General features: G+C 50.0%; 8 protein-coding genes across 8 annotated transcripts; 5 read left to right on the top strand and 3 right to left on the bottom strand.

Moving 5' to 3' along the window:
* Positions 1 to 119: 119 nt before the first annotated feature.
* Positions 120 to 2,054, top strand: HO133_004001 (uncharacterized protein; the record flags this gene model as incomplete). Its single annotated transcript, XM_037294920.1, has 5 exons — positions 120 to 638; positions 728 to 831; positions 883 to 1,008; positions 1,060 to 1,143; positions 1,193 to 2,054. The coding sequence occupies 5 exons, from the start codon at positions 120 to 122 to the stop codon at positions 2,052 to 2,054; spliced, it is 1,695 nt and encodes a 564-aa protein (XP_037148967.1).
* Positions 2,055 to 2,829: 775 nt separating this feature from the next.
* Positions 2,830 to 3,923, bottom strand: HO133_004000 (uncharacterized protein; the record flags this gene model as incomplete). Its single annotated transcript, XM_037294919.1, has 3 exons — positions 2,830 to 3,027; positions 3,106 to 3,660; positions 3,714 to 3,923. The coding sequence occupies 3 exons, from the start codon at positions 3,921 to 3,923 to the stop codon at positions 2,830 to 2,832; spliced, it is 963 nt and encodes a 320-aa protein (XP_037148966.1).
* Positions 3,924 to 4,207: 284 nt separating this feature from the next.
* Positions 4,208 to 6,360, top strand: HO133_003999 (uncharacterized protein; the record flags this gene model as incomplete). Its single annotated transcript, XM_037294918.1, has 4 exons — positions 4,208 to 4,444; positions 4,503 to 4,788; positions 4,849 to 5,529; positions 5,585 to 6,360. 4 exons carry the CDS (start codon positions 4,208 to 4,210, stop codon positions 6,358 to 6,360), a joined length of 1,980 nt encoding a protein of 659 aa, XP_037148965.1.
* A 3,113-nt stretch (positions 6,361 to 9,473) lies between these two features.
* Positions 9,474 to 11,075, top strand: HO133_003998 (uncharacterized protein; the record flags this gene model as incomplete). Its single annotated transcript, XM_037294917.1, has 3 exons — positions 9,474 to 9,866; positions 10,121 to 10,422; positions 11,015 to 11,075. The coding sequence occupies 3 exons, from the start codon at positions 9,474 to 9,476 to the stop codon at positions 11,073 to 11,075; spliced, it is 756 nt and encodes a 251-aa protein (XP_037148964.1).
* Positions 11,076 to 11,601: 526 nt separating this feature from the next.
* On the top strand, positions 11,602 to 11,960 carry HO133_003997 (uncharacterized protein; the record flags this gene model as incomplete). The annotated part of the gene is made up of 2 exons (XM_037294916.1): positions 11,602 to 11,791; positions 11,917 to 11,960. 2 exons carry the CDS (start codon positions 11,602 to 11,604, stop codon positions 11,958 to 11,960), a joined length of 234 nt encoding a protein of 77 aa, XP_037148963.1.
* An 88-nt stretch (positions 11,961 to 12,048) lies between these two features.
* HO133_003996 (uncharacterized protein) lies at positions 12,049 to 12,881 on the bottom strand (the record flags this gene model as incomplete). Its single annotated transcript, XM_037294915.1, has 2 exons — positions 12,049 to 12,297; positions 12,483 to 12,881. The coding sequence occupies 2 exons, from the start codon at positions 12,879 to 12,881 to the stop codon at positions 12,049 to 12,051; spliced, it is 648 nt and encodes a 215-aa protein (XP_037148962.1).
* A 1,192-nt stretch (positions 12,882 to 14,073) lies between these two features.
* HO133_003995 (uncharacterized protein) lies at positions 14,074 to 15,714 on the bottom strand (the record flags this gene model as incomplete). Its single annotated transcript, XM_037294914.1, has 3 exons — positions 14,074 to 14,182; positions 14,245 to 15,254; positions 15,319 to 15,714. 3 exons carry the CDS (start codon positions 15,712 to 15,714, stop codon positions 14,074 to 14,076), a joined length of 1,515 nt encoding a protein of 504 aa, XP_037148961.1.
* A 1,274-nt stretch (positions 15,715 to 16,988) lies between these two features.
* Positions 16,989 to 18,728, top strand: HO133_003994 (uncharacterized protein; the record flags this gene model as incomplete). The annotated part of the gene is made up of 4 exons (XM_037294913.1): positions 16,989 to 17,416; positions 17,701 to 17,977; positions 18,068 to 18,190; positions 18,276 to 18,728. The coding sequence occupies 4 exons, from the start codon at positions 16,989 to 16,991 to the stop codon at positions 18,726 to 18,728; spliced, it is 1,281 nt and encodes a 426-aa protein (XP_037148960.1).
* Positions 18,729 to 19,074: the final 346 nt, after the last annotated feature.

Here is a 19,074-nt window from a genome sequence, read left to right as displayed (position 1 = left end):
TGAACCACTTTCATTTATTTGCTGAGCACACCTGCCCTCGTCACCGCGACTGAAGCTCTCAAAATTGGTTCTTACACTTCCAGCATCAACCAAGCCTGTCAATACTGTCGCAACGCAACATGGTTCGCTACCTCAACCCAGGAGGCCATGATTGGGCCGAGACCGAGAATTTGGATGGCTATGGCATCTCTCTCATAGTCGTCATCGTGCTCTATTCCATATTCTTCTACGCTGCCTGTATCTTCCTCTGGCTCCAGCGTAATAATCCCGCCATTAGAATGCGCAAGATCCCCTTGGCGCTGCTGTCGATACTGGTACTCCATGTGTATCTGGTCATCATCTTCGTCATCTACCCTCTTAACGGTACTTTCCCCTGCGGTTTGGAGTTCTGGGTCATGTCAATGTATCTCCCCATCGGTATCGGCTTGTTTCAGGCTCAGAATCAGCAACTCCTCATTGTCAGCCGAGAGCAAAACCTGCTTAAAGGAATCGATGAACTTTATCGGCCGTTGTACCCCAACCATGGAGGTGGACTGGGAGGACCTGAGTATTGGATCTGGCGCCTCAAGCTTTGGTGGAGGAGCGTCAATACACAGAACAAATACGAGGGCCTCGTCTTCGTAGGGATGGTGGTCCAGGTAAGACGTCTCACCCGTGGTCAAGACTGCCGGCTCCAGTCAATGCTCCAGACCGCGTTCAAAGCAAAAGCTAACATCCAACACTCTAGTTTGTTGTTTCCTTGGTGATATACTCCATATCTCGCCAATTCCACGATTATGGTATTGTATCACACCATACATCACCTGGTATGTGCCGCAAAGGATGGGAATGGTAAGGGCAATCTTTCTCCGTTCTAGATGACTGTGGCTCAAAACATTTTAGGGCACCTTCCATTGTTTGGCAGTTCCTATGGAATTTCTTCTTCGGTCCCTACCTGCTATGGAAGATCAAACCAATTCATGACATTTACCACTGGCGTCTGCAGACTTGGCTGTCCGTGCTTGCTGGGTAAGTCCCCACGTTTATTGACACGAGAGGATTTCTGAGCACCTTCAACAGGCTCCCTGGAACGCCGCTCTGGATTGCCGCCGTCTACACTGATAGCTTTGCATCGGTCAATAAGTATTGGGCGCCGCCTATGTGGTAAGTAGCTGCATGTGACTGGTTCTCTGTCTTTGTACTGACCTACCAGGTTTATGCCTGGTCTGATGATGATGGAACTGGTCACGCTGATCTTCCCCATCATGCAAGTCTTCAAACACAACAAGGCGGCCCGCGAAACGCACGACATCCTAGCAAAATTCGACGCTAAGAAACTCCATTCGGAACCATCCACCACCGGATCATTGGCAACCCGTTCCACAGGCTCCAAGCGCGGCAAGATGTTTTCTATGGAATCCCTCGACGAGTGCCTGACCACTAGCTGTGACGACCTGCAAGTGTACGCCTCCTGCATGGAGCTCAATGGCGAAAACATCATATTCCTCACCAGAGTCCTGGGCTTCCAAAGGAAGTGGGACATGGATTTTCCGAAGATTCGCGACCGTTTCCGTGCGCGTATGGGCATGTTCCGCGCCGCTCTCAGTATCTATGTTACCCTCGTGCATTCAGACACCGCATCTTATCCAATCAACATCGAGAGCCCTATCTACGCCACTCTGGAATCTATCTTTGGCGCGGCTACAAAGCTCGTCGCTTCAAGACGCAATAGCGAATCGCCTTCAACGCCGATCTCTTCCGTCACGCCCTGGGATGAGCCGCAGCAGGAGCCCCTGATCGAGTCTCCAATGCTTGAGTCTCCAGGGGGAACGTACCCGATGCGCAACATGTCACTGTCAACATCGCCAGCTCGACGATCGATCGACAACGACAGCAGAGAGCACATCATCCCGCTGGATGACGATCCTCAGGATTCCCTTGCAGGCTTTCAAATTCCAGCAGAGTTTGGCGAGCATGTTTTCGACGCAGCATTCAAGTCGATCAAGTACATGGTGTGGTCTGAGACATGGCAGCGCTACATGAACTGGAAGCGCTCGAGTGTGACGGTCGTTTGATACCACATCTCCACGGCGTCAATGGGTGACCTTCGGTTTCAATCTTCTTCAGTGCCTACATATTGTAACGGTGTTCGGTGAGAAAAGCACTCTTTACCCTTTTTTAGCGGCGCATCTTTGGGAAAGATATACCACCTGTAATAGGGAGATAGCATGTGATACACAGCAAGTCCTTAGCTTTCTCCGCTTTCATGGAGCTATTGAGAAGCTTCTTTTATTCTTTTACGGGATGAATGGACGAAAAGGAGGTGGTAAGGGGGCATAGTATCGCAGTATGGTGGTTGGACATGCGACCTGTGGTAACGCTCAGGATAGGAATAGTTGTACATCGGCTTGCGAGAGTCAAGAGGAAGACTCAGCTTGACCATCTCTCGGCATCGCCCGTGCAACACTGCTGCCATATTGCCTCTCAATGGGCTCGTAGACCAGATTGCGCCTTGGCGTCCCCTTCCCATCCCTCCAAACTGTTGCACCAAGAAGCTCCATCTCCCCACACGATGGGCTCATCTTTGAGCATCCGAAAAGGCAAGTCGTCAAGATTGAATTAGTGCGGTCCTTCCGCGGCTCTTTTGCGAGCCTTTTGCGGTCCCTCGGATCCTTTCAACAGCGGGATGAGGCGTAGGCGGCAAGGGTGCGTTGCGCTCCTACTTGAACGACGTTCTTGACATCCGTCCATTGAATCCATCTACCCTACTATTCTATTTACAGCTTACGTCCCTCGCGGGTTTCCCTTCCCCCGTTCCTCGAGCCTTTCCGGGCTTTACCGATCCGTGCCTTATGTTTTTATGCCTACAACCGTGGCAGTGGCAGAATCCTGCCTGCTGAGCACCCACATGAAGACAAATTGCACCACGTAGCTGTATAGGAAGAGGAATTGTGTTCGCCGGTTTCGCTGCGCGCGGTCGACCGTTTGCATGCCGCCTGCTGGGGTGGAAGAAGAGTCCGGGAGGAGGACGTATTTGAGCGAACGGAGCTGGCAGGAGTCAGTGCGTCACTTTCGAACAGAATCGAATAGGCAGGAAAAAGGGGAGAACAGGGCCGGGGAACTCACAAGAAAGAAAGCGTTAGCCAGAAATGTATATGTGAAAACAGTCCAGCCTACCCATCCTCCTGTCCCCTTCCCGCGGTTCAGTATCTCAGCTACGACCAGTGTGACAATAACGCCAACGAATTTGTATCCAGAATATGCGACGAGGTCGAGTAATTGGCTGTCATTGCTTATGCTCAGTATGTATGTCCCGAATTTGAGTCCCAGTATTTCCACCGCTACAACCGCGAAGGCAGCTGTGGCTGTGAGGCCCATAACCTCTGGATGGAAGGCTCCTCGGAGACCTGCTAATAGCGTGGAGAGAAGAATGTATGTCACGAATGCCATGACAGGGATGTACATGTCCGGGGAGTTCAGATCGTCCCGAGGCGGAAGGAAGTAGTATGAGTAGGCTGTGTTGGGCGTGCTGGGGTCTTGAGCTGTAGAGGAAGGTCTTTGTTCTCGAGACCATGGTTTATGCCGCCAAGGGAAGAGGACAAGAAGAATCTTGCGCAGGACGTAGGGGGTAGAGACGTTGAAGTAGTGTTTCAGAGCTGGGATGGAGACGTAGCGGTTTATCTACGGTCACGCATCAGCAAAAGTTCATGCTTCGGTAGACGCAAACAATATACGCTTTGTTCCATATACTCCTGACCGGCCATCACGGCTTTCTGCCCAACTTGGAAGCCCATTTGGGCAGTCTGATCGTTCACGAAGCCGCCGAACGCAGGTGCGAATGGACCTCCTCCGCCAGATTGTTGGGCAGGGCCCCCCATTTGGCCGTAAGGACTCCCATAATTCGAACCTCCCTGAGATTGGGGAGGGGGCGGAGAGCGCATCATTGGGACAGTGGATACATGTTGTGGTACGGGGTGGTGAAGCGGTGGAGAGTGCGCTGGGGGTGGAGCGTAGGAACCTCGTTGCATTTCTGGTGGGATATCAACGTGTCACAGGCTAGAGATGTGGCTCCAAGTCGTCGAGCTGAAGTATTGGGAATGTTTTCTAACTGGAACATTTTTCGAGCACACCGTATCTTTTGCGGCCTAGACGACCCGAGGTTCTACCGCAACGCGCACCTATGAGTCTCTGCAATGGTAAGCATGTCTCTAACATACCTGTGTTCATTATGCTGGACGGCTTTGAGATACTGACGACTTCAGGAGTGGTCCTGTGGTCAAAGTCTTATGTCCCGGTGAGCAGCAGCATTATTAATGGCTTCATCAAGGATGTCTTCATCGAGGAGAAAGTCCTGCCAGGCGCAAGTGTTGCAGACGATACCTCGGCAACACAGAACCCTTCATATAAGAGAGACCAGTATACACTAAAATGGGCGAGCGTCAAGGATCTAGGGCTCATCTTTGTGGTTTGTATTGCGCAGGGAGGGTTGCGGTGTGAGATATATGGGACTAATCTGCTCTCAGGCTGTTTACCAATCCTTGTTACACCTCTCGTGGATAGACAAGCTCTTGGACAACATACGCATCATCTTCATCGATCTGTACAAGGATCAGTTGAAGAAGCCCCATACGAGCGTTGTGGAATGTGACTTCGACGGCTACTTTGACCAGCAAGTCACCGAGCTGGAAAGTGCAGCAGAAAAGAACCCTCAACGAGTAGCGCAAGGCGCATTGGAGGAGCTCACTCCAGCTTCAAGCTCTGAGAATGGGCACGACAGGCCTCCGCCACCGTTACCGGGATTAGCACCAGGTAAGCTTGTGTCAAAGTCTAAGGACTAGGATGAAAGGCTGATCGCATGTTCTTGAGTAGGATATTTGAAAAAGCAACAAAACAACGGCGACTCGACAGATGTATCACCAATAGGTACACCGGATACGTCCAGGCCTTCTACGCCTGCAGTTCATTTATTAGCAGGAAAGTCTGGACCTAAAGGGGGTTCCCGGAGGGCAAGAAAAGCTGTGACAACTCCTGCAAACGTATCTTCGGGGGATGAAAGGAAAGCGAAGCCAAAGAAAGATAGCGGGAAAAAGATGCGGAAGTGGGATGCCGACGGCCTGGTAGACGAAGAAGATGGAGCGGCTTTAGATTATTCCGCCCAGTCGCCCCAGGAGAACGGCGCAGCGAAGAGCGAATACTTCGCTGGGGTAGACTCGATTGACTCGCAGTCGTTCGGCACAAGGACCGGAAAAGGACAATTCGTTCTCAAGGACCTGGACAGTGAGGTGCACTCAATATTAGAAGGAGCGAGTGAGAAGAGAGCACAACCCTCCCAATCGAAGAGCGGAGTTGTAAGCTCGAGTCTCGGTGCAATAAGTGGACTCTTCCGAAACGTTATTGGAGGCAAGGTCTTGACCAAAGAGGATTTGGCCAAGCCGATGAGAGGGATGGAGGAGCATCTTTTGAACAAGAACGTTGCAAGAGAAGCAGCAGTACGGTTGTGCGAAGGCGTTGAGAGAGAACTCATCGGTGTGAAGACTGGGAGCTTCGAAAGTACCTCAAGTCTGCACAGCTCTTCGGCTCGCAGAACGCTAATAAGAGCTGGCAGGCGTCGAAACAACAATTCGTTCCGCAATGGAATCCTCTCTCCGCAAAATTCTTACCCCCACAACGTCCCTCGACATTTTACGCTCCATATCATCCGTTACCAGTCCTTCACAGTTGAACCCCCTATCACCTAAACCACGTCCTTATGTTATCTCTATCGTCGGTGTCAACGGCGTCGGCAAATCCACTAACCTCTCCAAGTTAGCCTTCTTTCTCCTTCAGAACAAATTCAAACTCCTCATTGCCGCTTGCGATACTTTCCGATCCGGCGCTGTTGAACAGCTTCGTGTTCATGCGAGGAATCTCAAAGAACTGGCCGAGCGGGAGAACCTCGGGAAAGTAGAGCTCTATGAAAAGGGTTATGGTAAAGACGCAGCGAACATCGCCAAAGACGCGGTAGCCTACGGTGCACAGGAGCACTTCGATGTCGTACTTATCGACACTGCTGGACGACGGCATAACGACACCCGCCTAATGTCGAATCTGGAGAAATTTGGCAATTTCGCGAATCCAGATAAGATCCTCATGGTAGGTGAAGCCCTGGTTGGCAGCGATTCTGTTGGCCAAGCGCGAAGTTTCAATGCTGCGTTTGGGAGCAAAAGAAAGCTGGATGGCTTCATCATCTCGAAGTGTGATACGGTGGGTGATATGGTGGGGACTTTGGTCAGCATGGTGCATGCGACCGGCATTCCGGTTGTATTCTTAGGCGTGGGTCAGCATTATGGGGACCTCCGCACTTTGTCCGTCACATGGGCCGTAGGGTTGTTGATGAGTTGATGGCGAAACGGTGTTATGATAACGGCAGGCTCTTCGGAGCAACTCCCTAACAATGGAGGGATGCCTCAGCAAGTGGCTGCAAAGTCAGTTTGCGGTTTACGCGCCATTTCATTCATCGAGGACACAGGGTCCGTGTGCTTTGTTAATTGATGGTCGTCGGAGCTCTCTAATCTCGCTATAGCAGCTTGATCATCTTCCCTAGAGGCTCAGACTGCTTCACAGTCTTTCGCAATTGTGCGACTCGCCACCCAAGCCAACTCGCTTTGTTTGCTGCACTCCATGTGGTATTTTCGATGATAACTAAGCTGTGTTAGCTGCGGTCATAGTATTTTCTGATTCGCTGCCTTCTCATATATCGATCAATGTGGCTTCTTACCTCGAAATCTCCTTGATTTTGCTGGTGTTTTCCTATCTCTGAATAATCACTTCTGGCCGTTGACCTTTCACCACTGTGGAAGCACTTACATTTGCAGCCACAGGGCGGCCAAGCAGCACGGGACGGAGCAGACAGATATGCATGTCAGCTTGGGCACGGATTCCATTTTTCTGCAATGTACCAAGACGCTGGGCCTCTTCACCCTCATCGCATATGACTTCCAGGGTCAAGTCCCGGACTCCTACTCCAGACCTAAAAATAGCATTGTCTAGTGCATAGGAATGGACGAGACAGGTGAAGAAGGATCCGGAAGTGCTCAATCTATGGACGAATACATACCGCCTGCGTCTAGTAGGCAGTGCTTTCGGGAATGTCTAAGAAGTTAATTTCCTGATCATCGAACTCCGCGCCTCACATATGTCTTTGCGGATCGCCACGATCAGACGCCGCTTGCACGTTTCAGTCACTAGATGGCAGTGATGTTGATTGAGGATTTTTGGCTTGGCAGCCCTGGCAGAGGTACCATACATGGAGACTTGGTAAGCGCCCCCATAAGCTTAATCAGCATGTTTCAAGCAGTTGAAACGCCGTTGATGCCCATGGAGCGCTTCCTTGATGCCACTGTCAGACGCTTTGCCATCGTTCTTCCCAGATTGGGGGTGTCGAGGTTCCGAATCGGATATGTCAGGAAAGAGAAAGGACCCCTCTGGTAGGAGAGCTGTGGGAGACACGGGGCGCGAGCACAAGCAGCACAAGGATGAAAAGGATTTGATCTGGATAATTTTGGCATTGTGGCTATGAAAATTGTCTGCCACGAGAACAAGGACAGAGAGACGATTGTTCGTCGACAAAGGCATGGGTCAGGTTGGTGGAGACGTGCATTTTACCTTGGCAGAAGAGTGCGTTGCTATTCTTGAATTTGAATTTTCTCAGAGCGCGGTACTAATACAAGAAGATTATTGCATGTGAATAACCTCGTTGCAATGCATCTGTTTGCACTCGGCAGCCAATGAGCGCCTGGATAAGATCATTGAAAGGCAGGGCTGACGACGGTTCTAGCTCGGCAAGTGGCATGACATTGGCATTGGCAGGCCAAATACTTGTTGGGGCAATGTGATGATGCATGTAAACTTTGTAAAGTAGTGTACATGTATGTTTGTACTTTATGCATGAATGTTGTAGTTGGGAATGGAATTTGGGAATTTGGGGGATTTTGGGCGCAGTATGTCGGGCAGTCGGGGAGGATGCCTGAAATCTGAAATCTGAAATCTGAAATGGCAACGTCTCTTGAAGATTGATCCCGCCTGATCGTACCTGCAGTAGCTCAGGAACTAGGCCAGAACCGCGGTTCCGTCTTCATAACATTTACCATAACATTTATAACATTCATGACTGCAGGCAAGGAAAGCCACACGATTCTATCCTGTAGACTAAATCCTGCTGCCCGCTTTCACCTGGTTTCTCATACCACCATACCTCTAAATACCTTTAACAACCTCTATTGATAGATGTCATATGGTTGATGAGTGAGTGAAATCATGAAACTCCGTCTCCATCGATGGGAGCCTATGATCAAAGGATTTCACGACTCCTTTTTCGTCATGCTGTCCGCCTCGACCATTCTGATTTAGGTTGTCACTTGCGGTTCTCCAACGGCTCCTCGCCATAGGTTGGAGATCCAACAGAGGCTGAATGGTTCTTCACCTTGTCTATGTTCTTAAGCTCCTTTTTCTTTCCCTTTTCTCATGAATTAGGGCATTTAGGGGACATTCGATGTCCAGATATAGCTATTTAGGTCTTTGAAAAAGTCAGCGCTAATCATGTTAGCCCCAACCCTAAATCTCATAATAGACCATCATCTTTTGAGGCAAAAATTTCCAACGTTATGATCGTATCTGACCTCTGACTACAAACTCTGGTCTTATTCACTGCTTGTATTTCAACTCCACTGAGGCGGTGGAGTATGACCTCGGTCCACAGACTCTCATTCGAGAATAGTCCGGATTACTTTGACATCATATCTGTCTTCTGGCAATGCCTGCTAGTCATTAGCCCTGCAACATTCATCTCACACAATGAATGTCTGTAGCTCTGCCCTGTCTACAGTCTCTGGGCCATCGACGGACGTGTCCGATACGCGAGATCCAAATTTGGGTAGGCACGGTCAGCGTAATGCGACGGTCACAACGAAAAACGTGTATTGTCTCGTGGCATGGCATGCTCTCTCTCTCTCTCTCCAATCAGATGTTCAGGCTTAACATGCAGGACATGTCGAGCATAATGAGCCTCCCCGCTGCTGACGAGATCAGACTATGATTGCATGCTGCCGTCACCTCATTCGACGACTTTTCCGTGGCAGTCAATTGGGCAAGCCTTTAATGGCTTGCCCGTTGTATTACTCCACATGGCTTTACGATCCACCATGATCATAAAGACTCCAAAACGCCCATATAATAACGTCCATCTTGCCTCTCAGTAATCTCATGCACTGTGCTCACCAACTCCCTTACACATCCTTCATACCCACAACACTGTCGTTGTTTCTCCGGTTTCAATTCCGCCTCTCTGTCTAGTCATCGTTTGTTCTTTCCGCCCACTCCTACCTGTTATTTCCTACAGACGCTAGTGTTTGTGAGTCAACCAGGCCACCTCGTGCATTAGTCAGTCTAGCATATTCCGGCGAGGTCTAGCTCCACCACTCCGGGTCTATATATTCCAAGATCTCGCACTCTTTACCATGGATTATCAATCGTCTTCCCGGTCCCAGAAAAAGCCATCCTCAACAGGCTCAGATAGAGCATCATCGTCGAGACAAGCAGTACCAACAACAACAGTTCCCCCAAGTCTACGATACTTCACAGCAGCAGCTAGCTCGTCAAGACCCTACGAATCGCCCTACGCTCAAGATCAGGACAGACGATCTCAACCACCGCCAGACTCGTCAGTCCGCTCTACATCAAGATCGACAGGCGTGTACCCAACCTTGACCGGCCCTTCTCCTACGCGAGTACCTCACTCCACCCAGAGCTCTTCCTCCTCAGGCCGTTCTCTCTACGACTCCCCAGGTCCCCGAGGCAGCCGTAACACTACTCCGGGAGGCACGATGAGTACCCAAAGGACTATGAGCTCGGTGAGTATATTGCTCAATCTTTCGTTGCAGTTCGGTCGCTTTTACATTTCACATCTTCCTGCGGTCATTTCCAAATATGCAACTTTGCTTTGTCAGTGAGCGTTGTGACGTATCTTGTTGTTGCTTTCTGCGCGCCAAGCTGCAATACCCCTGTCTAGCGTCCGGCCTTAGCCAAGCGCCGCACCCACCAAGCACATGCACCGTCTCAGGTACTTTGGTATACGAAACAATTACTAATTCCAATGTTACTCCAGAATGATCGAGAACAGTTGATCCGATCTTTACGCACTCACCGCGTCAATACTCTTACAGAGCTACGCCGAATTGAGAAGCTCTTTGCGTCCAACGACTCAGCAGACGTCACCGAGGCCATGACCACTGCCTGGGCTCACTATGTCAACTCCAACAACCTTCTTAGCGAACTTCGAGGCATGACCAAGAATTATCCATTTAGCTCAGAATGTCTGGACGAGGCCAAGTGGCAAGTCATTGGAGACCCTACTAGTACCCGGAGTTGGAACTACTGCTGGTTGATACTGACCAAAATCAAGAACGAGTAAGTTGCTTTTGCCTATCATCTTCCCCGTAGTATGTACCGGCCTCTGTACCGGTGTGACATTTCTGTTCTGCGAGCTAGAACGCTGACCACCGCCCTCCACAGAAATCTCATCAGGAAGCACGCACGACTTCTTGCGGTGAAGCCTACCATGTGGGGAGGGCGCAATCCCTCTCCGTCGGGTGTAGACAAACTTTCCACTGCGTGTGAGCAGGAATGGACCCGGGCACTTCATCAGATGCTTCGCCAGTGGAGCACCCCTCCGAGTAAGTCGGGCAGATAGGTGCCTGATTTCGTTATTGATCTTTTTCGCGGTGGGAACATGAGGGATTGACAGCTTGCGACTTAGGGTGATGTACGATTACGGGGAAAAGTTCTAGGGGATACAAGAGCGGAGCATTGCATTGGGTCCAGGATACTGAGCATTTAGGATGGCGTTCTTGATTGCATTTTCAGGCCGGCTGATTTCACTGTTTCACCCTCGTCCTGCATTTGGGAGCGATGATACACCTTGTCAAACCACTGTCATTACTGCGTTACACTAGAGATTTGCGCCTTGAAGGCCTGACACATTGATTTCAAACCAACACAGCCTGCACTCCTTGGTTCAGCGTGAACGTGGCTATCAGCTAGCTGTGAAATACCACATATGATTGTTTCATGTCCCTCATATCTAATCTCAAGCTACCCTCGTCCATACTACTGCAGGTACAGATCCTTTCTAATCCTTCGTTGGAAAATCTCCAACCTTCTAGCGCCTTGTTGCAACCTTCTAGAAGCATGACCGAAGCTTCTAGCGGTACGGCTCAGGTTCTCTAGTGGCATAGGGCAAGACCGCCCTGTGACTCAATCAGCCTTTGACCGTCGGGGCAGACTCAGCCTCTATGGAATTTGAACTAGTCGAGCAAAGTAGCCACGTGGCAAGGATCCAGATGTCGTTGATTTAAGATGTTTCTTACTCAAAGTGTTGTCAGATTCGCATCAGTCACAGCCCTAAGGTACTTGAAGTACTTTGCTGGGCGCTAGCTTTAAGCGAGGAGGCTGAGGTCGCGTGGTCGCTTACAAAGCTTGGCAGTGGGCAGGACTGACGCGTAATGACGCAAGATGATAAAATGCTCTGGGTTTTGCGCAGACGCCGTAGAGATTGCCGGAGATTAGCAAAAGGCTGTGTCACCGAACATGGACTTTATATCAATCTCCGCGGTATATTATCATGCTCCACGCACGGAGAATGTCAGCACTATCCTCTGGTCAGAGGCACCAGAGGCGAAGGGCAATCCGCATCATCCTGTCCAAAAGATTATGGGAATGGATCTAGGGCAGCGAGCACAGGACAAGGTTCTTGTGCAGCGTCACATTTCAAATGGTCGTATTCGATCATTGACCCAACCAAAGTACAAAGGCCCTAAATAACAACAAATCCGGTGCATATACCGTACCAACTATAGCAAAACCCGTCACTGTAGGCTTTAGTGCTGACTGCCGTTATTATAGCTATCGAAGAAATAAATCCAGACCAACCACTCACCGAAGAATAGTTCTGATTTGAGGAGTGTAGAACGCCAAAGCTCTGGAGAGGATCTAAATTTGATTCGCAAGGAGTTCGATTGCATTTTACCGGTAGCTTCAAGACTGCAGCCTGCCCGTCAAACGGCCCACGCCTCGTTTGAGGATCAGGAGTTGCGTGAGTGTTGCTAATTGAAGGTTTAGGCGAATGAGGTCGGAACTACGTCCCTTGGACATTAGGAACGTGTCGCTCGCCTCGTCGGACGGTGGAGTTGCCCCAACCGTTGAGCAGCTCTCGGTGCCCGAATCATTGCCAGTGAACGAAGTTGTTGAGTGGCGACGAGGTATTGCGCTGGCACGAGGCATAGCCTTGTGCGGCTCCACAAGTCTTGTTCCAAGCGAGGTTGATATGGGTCGAGATCATCCTTTGCCAATACCTCCTCGTACTCAACTAACTTGGCGCTCAATTCAGCAATACTGCGTTCGAGATTGCCAACATTCCAATGCATATACTAGGTCCACTCGTCAAGATTTGGGCATTGGTGCGTCTATACGTCGTGATGCTCTTGCAGGCTAATGTACCCTTTCGGAGCTACCTTCTCGGCCAAATTGTTACTGCCATTAGGGTCCTTGGGTTCTTCCCCACCAACAACACTGAAAGAAATGCTCGCCGTAACGGCCAAGTGCCTAATATTGTGCTCGATTGCCTTTCTAATGTCTGTCGCAAGCTCTGCATTGGCGGGGATCTGCATCCGAACACCACTCAAGCGCTCAACAGAGGTAAGGAGATCGACATCCGATCCATTCAATGCGGTTAGGCAATCGATCCGGCGGACGATTACAGGATCAACGAGCATCGATACAGCGCCAGTTTCGGAGCCATAAGAGACGTGGATCTGGTACGTTATCTTGCTTCTGATAGCAACCACACGTTCGGCACACTCCATGACCATGCTCGCGGGTCTACTGGTGTAGCAAGAAAGTAGGAAAATTGACTCTGCTTTGATGAGTTTGTCAATAAACGTCAAGTTCGTGACCTTTCAATTTCCACCTCAGAGTGAGCAGCTTCTCGATGTCTTCGACATGGCCCTCGGAATGCGCTTGGTATGGAATGTGAGGCATCCCGAGGTCCACGTCCCTCATAATAACGTCAGCAAATTTGTAAAAAGGATTCAAGGGGTTATGTTGCTTTGTAACCTAGGAATATTTCGTGTCGGACTGTTAAGTTCCAGCTTCTCTGACAATGGAGTATATTTTGGCTGGAAGCTAGAGGTTGGCATATGATAAATCGAGAATGGTGTAAAAGAAGAGCGAGGCTGGAACTTTTCAACGACACTTGTATTCATGATCTAAGTATTAGAAGAAGTTCTCTTTGGGAAATTCACTCGCCTTGTGGTTCTTCTCCCCTAAGTGATCTGTTACAGGCATATGCTCTGCTGACGTTGGCCTTCACAGCCTATTCTAGGTCCTCTGATTCACCTGTGTTTGTATCCTGATGCTTCCCCGCTCCGTGCACTCATACGCGACAGGGGCGCTGCCGCGAAAAAGTGGCAGGTTTCACCGTGCTTTTCCTCTGAACCTTGACAACATCCACGAAAGATGAGGCCTTCTGTCATGGAACATTTTTTTTGAATAATTCCTACACATCCATAGCCAGATCTACTTGACATGATACCCATCAATGTAAGAATCCAAAGGAGATCAACGCCCGAGACTGCCACACTCCAATCGATGTCTGAGCGACCCACCGCACCGCACCGAAAGGCTATCAATGACGCTAGGAGGCTGGTGCAGTGGCAGTCTCGATAGCAACTAGGCAGATCGAAGGGCTAGCAAGAGCCTCACGATAATTAGCACAACCGCAGAATAATCATGGGGAGGCCCGGACATCTTACAGCATAGGTAACCAGATGGGCGCTCATCAGAAGGTATGGATTCCTTGAACAACCTTCCTATCTTATGCAAGACTACGTACAATCATCCACTTGATCCTTGCTTTTTGACATCCTTGACGTGACCAACAGCGTTGCGTGAGATGCGGTCCTTGTATGCCGTACGACGCTTTCCTGAGTGGGTCCGCAGACTCGGCACGTGATTCTCCCTCTTACACTCAATGTTCCCTCCTCAGCATTTCAGACAACATCCTCAGTCCAGCCACACATTCTCAGAAAACTTTGTCACGCTGACACCGAATGCATTGGGGGTTTCATTCACGACCCAGGTGGCGTCTTCATAGAGCCTGTTCATGCGGGGTCTAGTATCGGGCAAAGAGTTAGTGTTTGGAACATTCCACAGGAAAGAAACAGTACAACGTACTCAGGTAACAGGATTTCCGAGAAAGAAGTAAGGTTTTTCAGTCTAGCGATCAGTACTCGACAGTCCTGTTTAGTGGCGATCGTGATGTCCAAAAAACTTTCCTCTGCATCGGTGTCGAGCCACATGAAACGCACTCTGAGCTGCTTTGATTGAGTATACAAGGGCCGTGTCACACTAAGCAGAGCCTCTGGAACGATCTCAAGACCCGGGTACAGCGCTGTGAGAGATTGTTGGCCTTTAAAGAAGACGACGCGCTGGGTCACAACATCAAAGGCAATGCTCAGGTCTGCATCGTCGTATCTGGGCTTGAGATGTAGACCCATGATCCCAACGGACTCGATTGGGATTTTCCAGCTCTCTCTCGTCTTGGGATCAGCCCTGGATGCGACATCGTTCGTTGTCCTCTGGCGTTTGGGGGGAGCAGGCGAAGATCCTAAGCAAATGGGATTTTGTGCAGAACCAAGCTCAATCTCAGTGTCCGTGGGAGCGCTCCTCTTCGCAGAAAGTGTCGGGCGGGGAGTAGACGGGCGGTTTAGGCTTGAGGCTGTCTTTGCCGAAGGTGCCGAGCGGACAGTAGAGGGGCTGGTTGAGACTGAAGGTGCTTTTGCCAAGGGGGAGGACGTGGTAGCCGGAGAGGAATCCAGGTCCATTGCCTTGATTGATGTGCCTATAATTGCGATGTGTTCTACATCTGACGACGGATGCTTCATGCTAGTGGGTTGAGAGGGTACCTCGGCGGGCTTGTCGGTTTCTGTGTCTTTCGACACAGGCCTCATCTCAGTGAGCCGAGCTGGACTCTCTACAGGCTTGCCGGCTTCTGTGCTCGATGATGACTGCATGGTAATAGCAGTCTCAGATGCATCTAATTCAGCCGGCTTGCCAATCTCTGCGGTCGATTGGTTGAAGATAGCGATTGGAGAGGCGTCGAGCTCTACGGGCTGGATGATTCCCGCCGTTGGTGAAAATGGCTTGGTGGCAGAAGCCTCGGACACTTCTTCAGACTTGACAGTCTTTGCGGCGGCCGACAGTGGGTCTGTCAGTAATCCCTTCTACCCTACTTCTGACTTGACTTACCTTGAAGACCTCCGAAATGCTGACCTCGACACATCCAGTTGGGAGGCCCATCGCAGCCATCTGCTCTCTCATTTCGATCATTCCCTTCACTCTGAGAAGATCTGAGTCGTATGCGCCATTCATGCCTGGAACAAAAGCCTTCTCCAGAGTCATCTTCACGTTCGACGGATCGATCTGAAGCTCTTCTAGCCGGAGTATCGTGGCCATCAACTTTTGGCCATCCAAAATCATGCTTTCGATGATACGCCCTTTCTTGGGATCAAAGACATTAGAGATGGCAAGCTCAACACCCGCAGGGTCCATCTTATAATCTATCATCGCCTGGCGTAAGTTAATCAATTCAGTCCATCTGTTTTGTTGGAGCTCGAAGCTCTCATCTTCTTCACGCTTCGCCATGTCTAGAGAATCCGGTCCGGGTCAGCGTTTCAGTTTGTACCATCAAGCCTGTAGATTGTGACCTAGATGGGCACATACCTTGCGTGAGTATGTACTGTTGTGATGATCGTTGATGGTGCGGGTGCAAGATTGGTGGTGAGGTGAAGAGGAAATGTGAAAATCAATGCGAAGTGAAGTGGCAAAAGCCGCTAGACATGGAAAACAAGGTTCAAAGAGTGAGGTTACAGTGAGGTATTCAAATAAGATGATCGGCAGCACAAGTCAATGTGACGGCGATCGATTCCAAGGGACTGGCACCTCATCTTCAAAGCCATCTGCCACTATAAGACTGGCCATGTTGAAAGTTGATGGCATGCTAACATCTCTGTCCGCGTAGGTGACGAAAACTCTTCGCAAGGGATTCTTCTCCATCATCCATCTCCGTCATGGGCCCAAGAAGCTTAGGTCCTGCGACGGCAGCAGATCAGGAGTCGCTGCCCAGAGAGATGCTCTGCTTTCCCATCTACGATTTATTGCAGCGAACTCAGCCCTCACGACGTGCAGATGAAATGACGGATAACCTTGGAATATGCCGTCATCTTATTGCTATATTCCTATTCTGTCGTCTCATGCGTGGCCTCTCACAAGCAGAACAGCTGACAGCAAACATGAGTTAAGCTCTACGCGTTGTGTCCCTGGTGTACGCTTCGGTCTCTCATGTAGTAAGCAGATATGATAAGTACAATGAAATTAGAGTAGAGATGACCTATAGCAAAGGGGAACCAACTTGAAGGGCCATCATCTTAACGGGGATGAACCGGAAATCTGTATTGAAAGGAGGATACAGATACTTCCTATATCCGACAACCATGGTGATAAGAGATCACACAGTCCTGTAGTCACCACCAATCTGTATTGACGATCCATATTCACTTCATGTCCGTGGTGGCACTGTGCATAAGAACCTCCTCGCGTTCGACTACGCACCGTTCTTCCTACAACTCCAAGCCTTCTACAGCAAGGTTGACATCACTGCTGTGAATTGCGAGTCACTCTGAGGTAAGCTTCATCTATGGTTCACTGCTAGCCAAGAGATTTTTCATACCTAGCATCATTTTCAACGCTCACTTTGTTCTGAACTAGATTATTTCTACAGTCGGGAGTACACACACACTGATGTTCCAGGAATAGAGGTCGCAACCAAGACCAGTCCTGAGTCAGAGAACAGCTTCAATGAAGTGATTCGTGACTTATAGCGCTTGGTGGCAGTTTGGAAGATCCATGGTCACTCACCTATGAATTTTGAATCCATCACCGACCTCATCACGCAAAAGCTGGTCGGTCTGGACGCACTCGGTGATAATGACATCCACGGTACTTCTTTGAAAGATCTTGGCCGCTTGATAGGCATACGTAACACGATCTTCGAGCTCAACATCTGTACAACGCGAAATTACGGCGAACACCTGGGCATCCTCGATGCGTTTTCAACAAAGATGGTCACCGTTCTCTTCGCTCTGAACCCTGTGGACGCAACGTCAGATCTTCGTTGCCTAAAGACGTTAGAGGAGTGGGCCGCGCTCGGCTTCCAGACGACGAAGTATCCTATAGCGTCTTCAGAATCCGGCAGCTTGCTCGATTATGTCGTCTTCACGGGGCTGAATGCCCTATCGGAGGCGTTCAAGAAGGGACCCGTAGTCGCAGACGATGCCAAGTCAATGAGGTCTTGAAGCTGGCCGCGAAGCTACGAGACACGCTCCCTCCCCATTTCCACATCTGAATCGACAAGATCGTTGCGCAGAAGCTCCGTGTCTTGAGCATACGTCAGGCTGGGAAGTCCGATGTGAGTGGGCATCATATTAGATCGTATTATGTTGCCGCTCACAATGGACGCAGCCTTCGTTGAATGATATCGTACAATCCGTGCAAGAGCCCAGCGCAATGCCCGAGGAGCATGGTAATGTATGTTCAGTCTGACGGTCTTTGAGGCAACAATATTGCTGACAGGACTCTGAAGGTTCACCAAAAGTCCAATAAACAGCACCTTGGTTTGGGCGATGGCGTTTCAGGAGGTGCGGTCGGCGACGTGGAGATGGGCAATCTCGAATTTAATCAAGAGAATCTCAACACAGTAGCATGGGTTCCTGAGCGCGATCAAGGATCTTCTCATCATCCGCCGCCGAGTCTAGACCGGCGTACATTGGACGCCCATATCACGAGCCTGTTGTCTCGGCTGACGGCTGGGGAGCATGAGCTCAAGCAAGCGAAGGAGGACTCAGCTCATGTAAGCCGGGCCCCGAGAACTCGATCCATCTCATATGCTGATAGAAAGGCCCAGTACATTCAAGAGCTCGAAGCGGAGAATCGTGACTAGATTCTGCACATTGAGGGCCTCGAGGAAGGTCCACGCAATCAAGAAGCCATGATCGTGACCTTGAGGACAAGGGAAGCTAGTCCAAGAACAGAAATCAGAGGTTTGAAGGAGGACTATGTCAAGGTAGGCTTAGATTCAATAGTCCTCCAATATTGTAAACTGCTGATGGATGTGTAGGTGAAGGGATAGCTTCGGCAGCTGACTGAAGCATACGGACCGTAAAGCTTACGCCATAGATATGTACAATGAACTGGTCGAAGAACGATCGTCTCAAATCACCAAGGCTGTGAAGATAGATGAGCTCAAGGAGGATAAAGAAGCCCTACCCAAGGAGCTCCGGGATGCGAAGACCGTTATTGACGGGACGAAGCCAAATCCACCATTACCATGGTTCTTTGAGCGCTCAGACGAGGGTGTTGTCAAGGCGAAGGAGCAGAAGAACGACTCATCCGCGTCTTCGACGTATGTGCCTGTGTGTTTGAGGAATACTCCAGGGGCTAGAATGGTGGGTAGTATATGGCCGAAGGATCCGGCGGATGAGAATGATAGGTCTTCATCCTCTGTCGGAGAGGCGACCCCTACCTTCAGCAATGGTTCGGTGCAATTCACCAACAAGTCCTGTGATGTCTACATGGCAGCCGAATCTTACTTCCTTATCTGAAGACGGTAAGGGGAAGGGTCGATGAGGTCTTGCATTGAGACGGACAATGCATGTGACGGCTAAGATAGAGGGTTGCAGTCAGCGATATAGGGTCGAAGGCCTACACATTAGTAGATAGAGTCTTAGGTCTTCTCCTGACGGACAAGGGTTCTATTTGGATGACCTTGCCCCATCAAACTTCAAGAAACTTCAAGATGCACCTCTAGTTGGAAACGGGACCGACTTGCCTGGAGATACTGATGTCGCAGAAAGCCCGTGAGACTTGGTCAGAGTAGAGGCGTATATATTGAACTCGCTCGGTAAAGTAACCCCAACAACGGCAGCATGAGAGACGTAAACAATTTTT

The sequence above is a fragment of the Letharia lupina genome (genome assembly GCF_014066315.1).
Source record: "Letharia lupina isolate WasteWater1 chromosome Unknown contig_19, whole genome shotgun sequence".
NCBI lineage: Eukaryota > Fungi > Ascomycota > Lecanoromycetes > Lecanorales > Parmeliaceae > Letharia > Letharia lupina.
The sequence above is the reverse complement of the archived record's forward strand: the minus strand, read 5'-3'. Positions and strand labels throughout refer to the sequence as shown.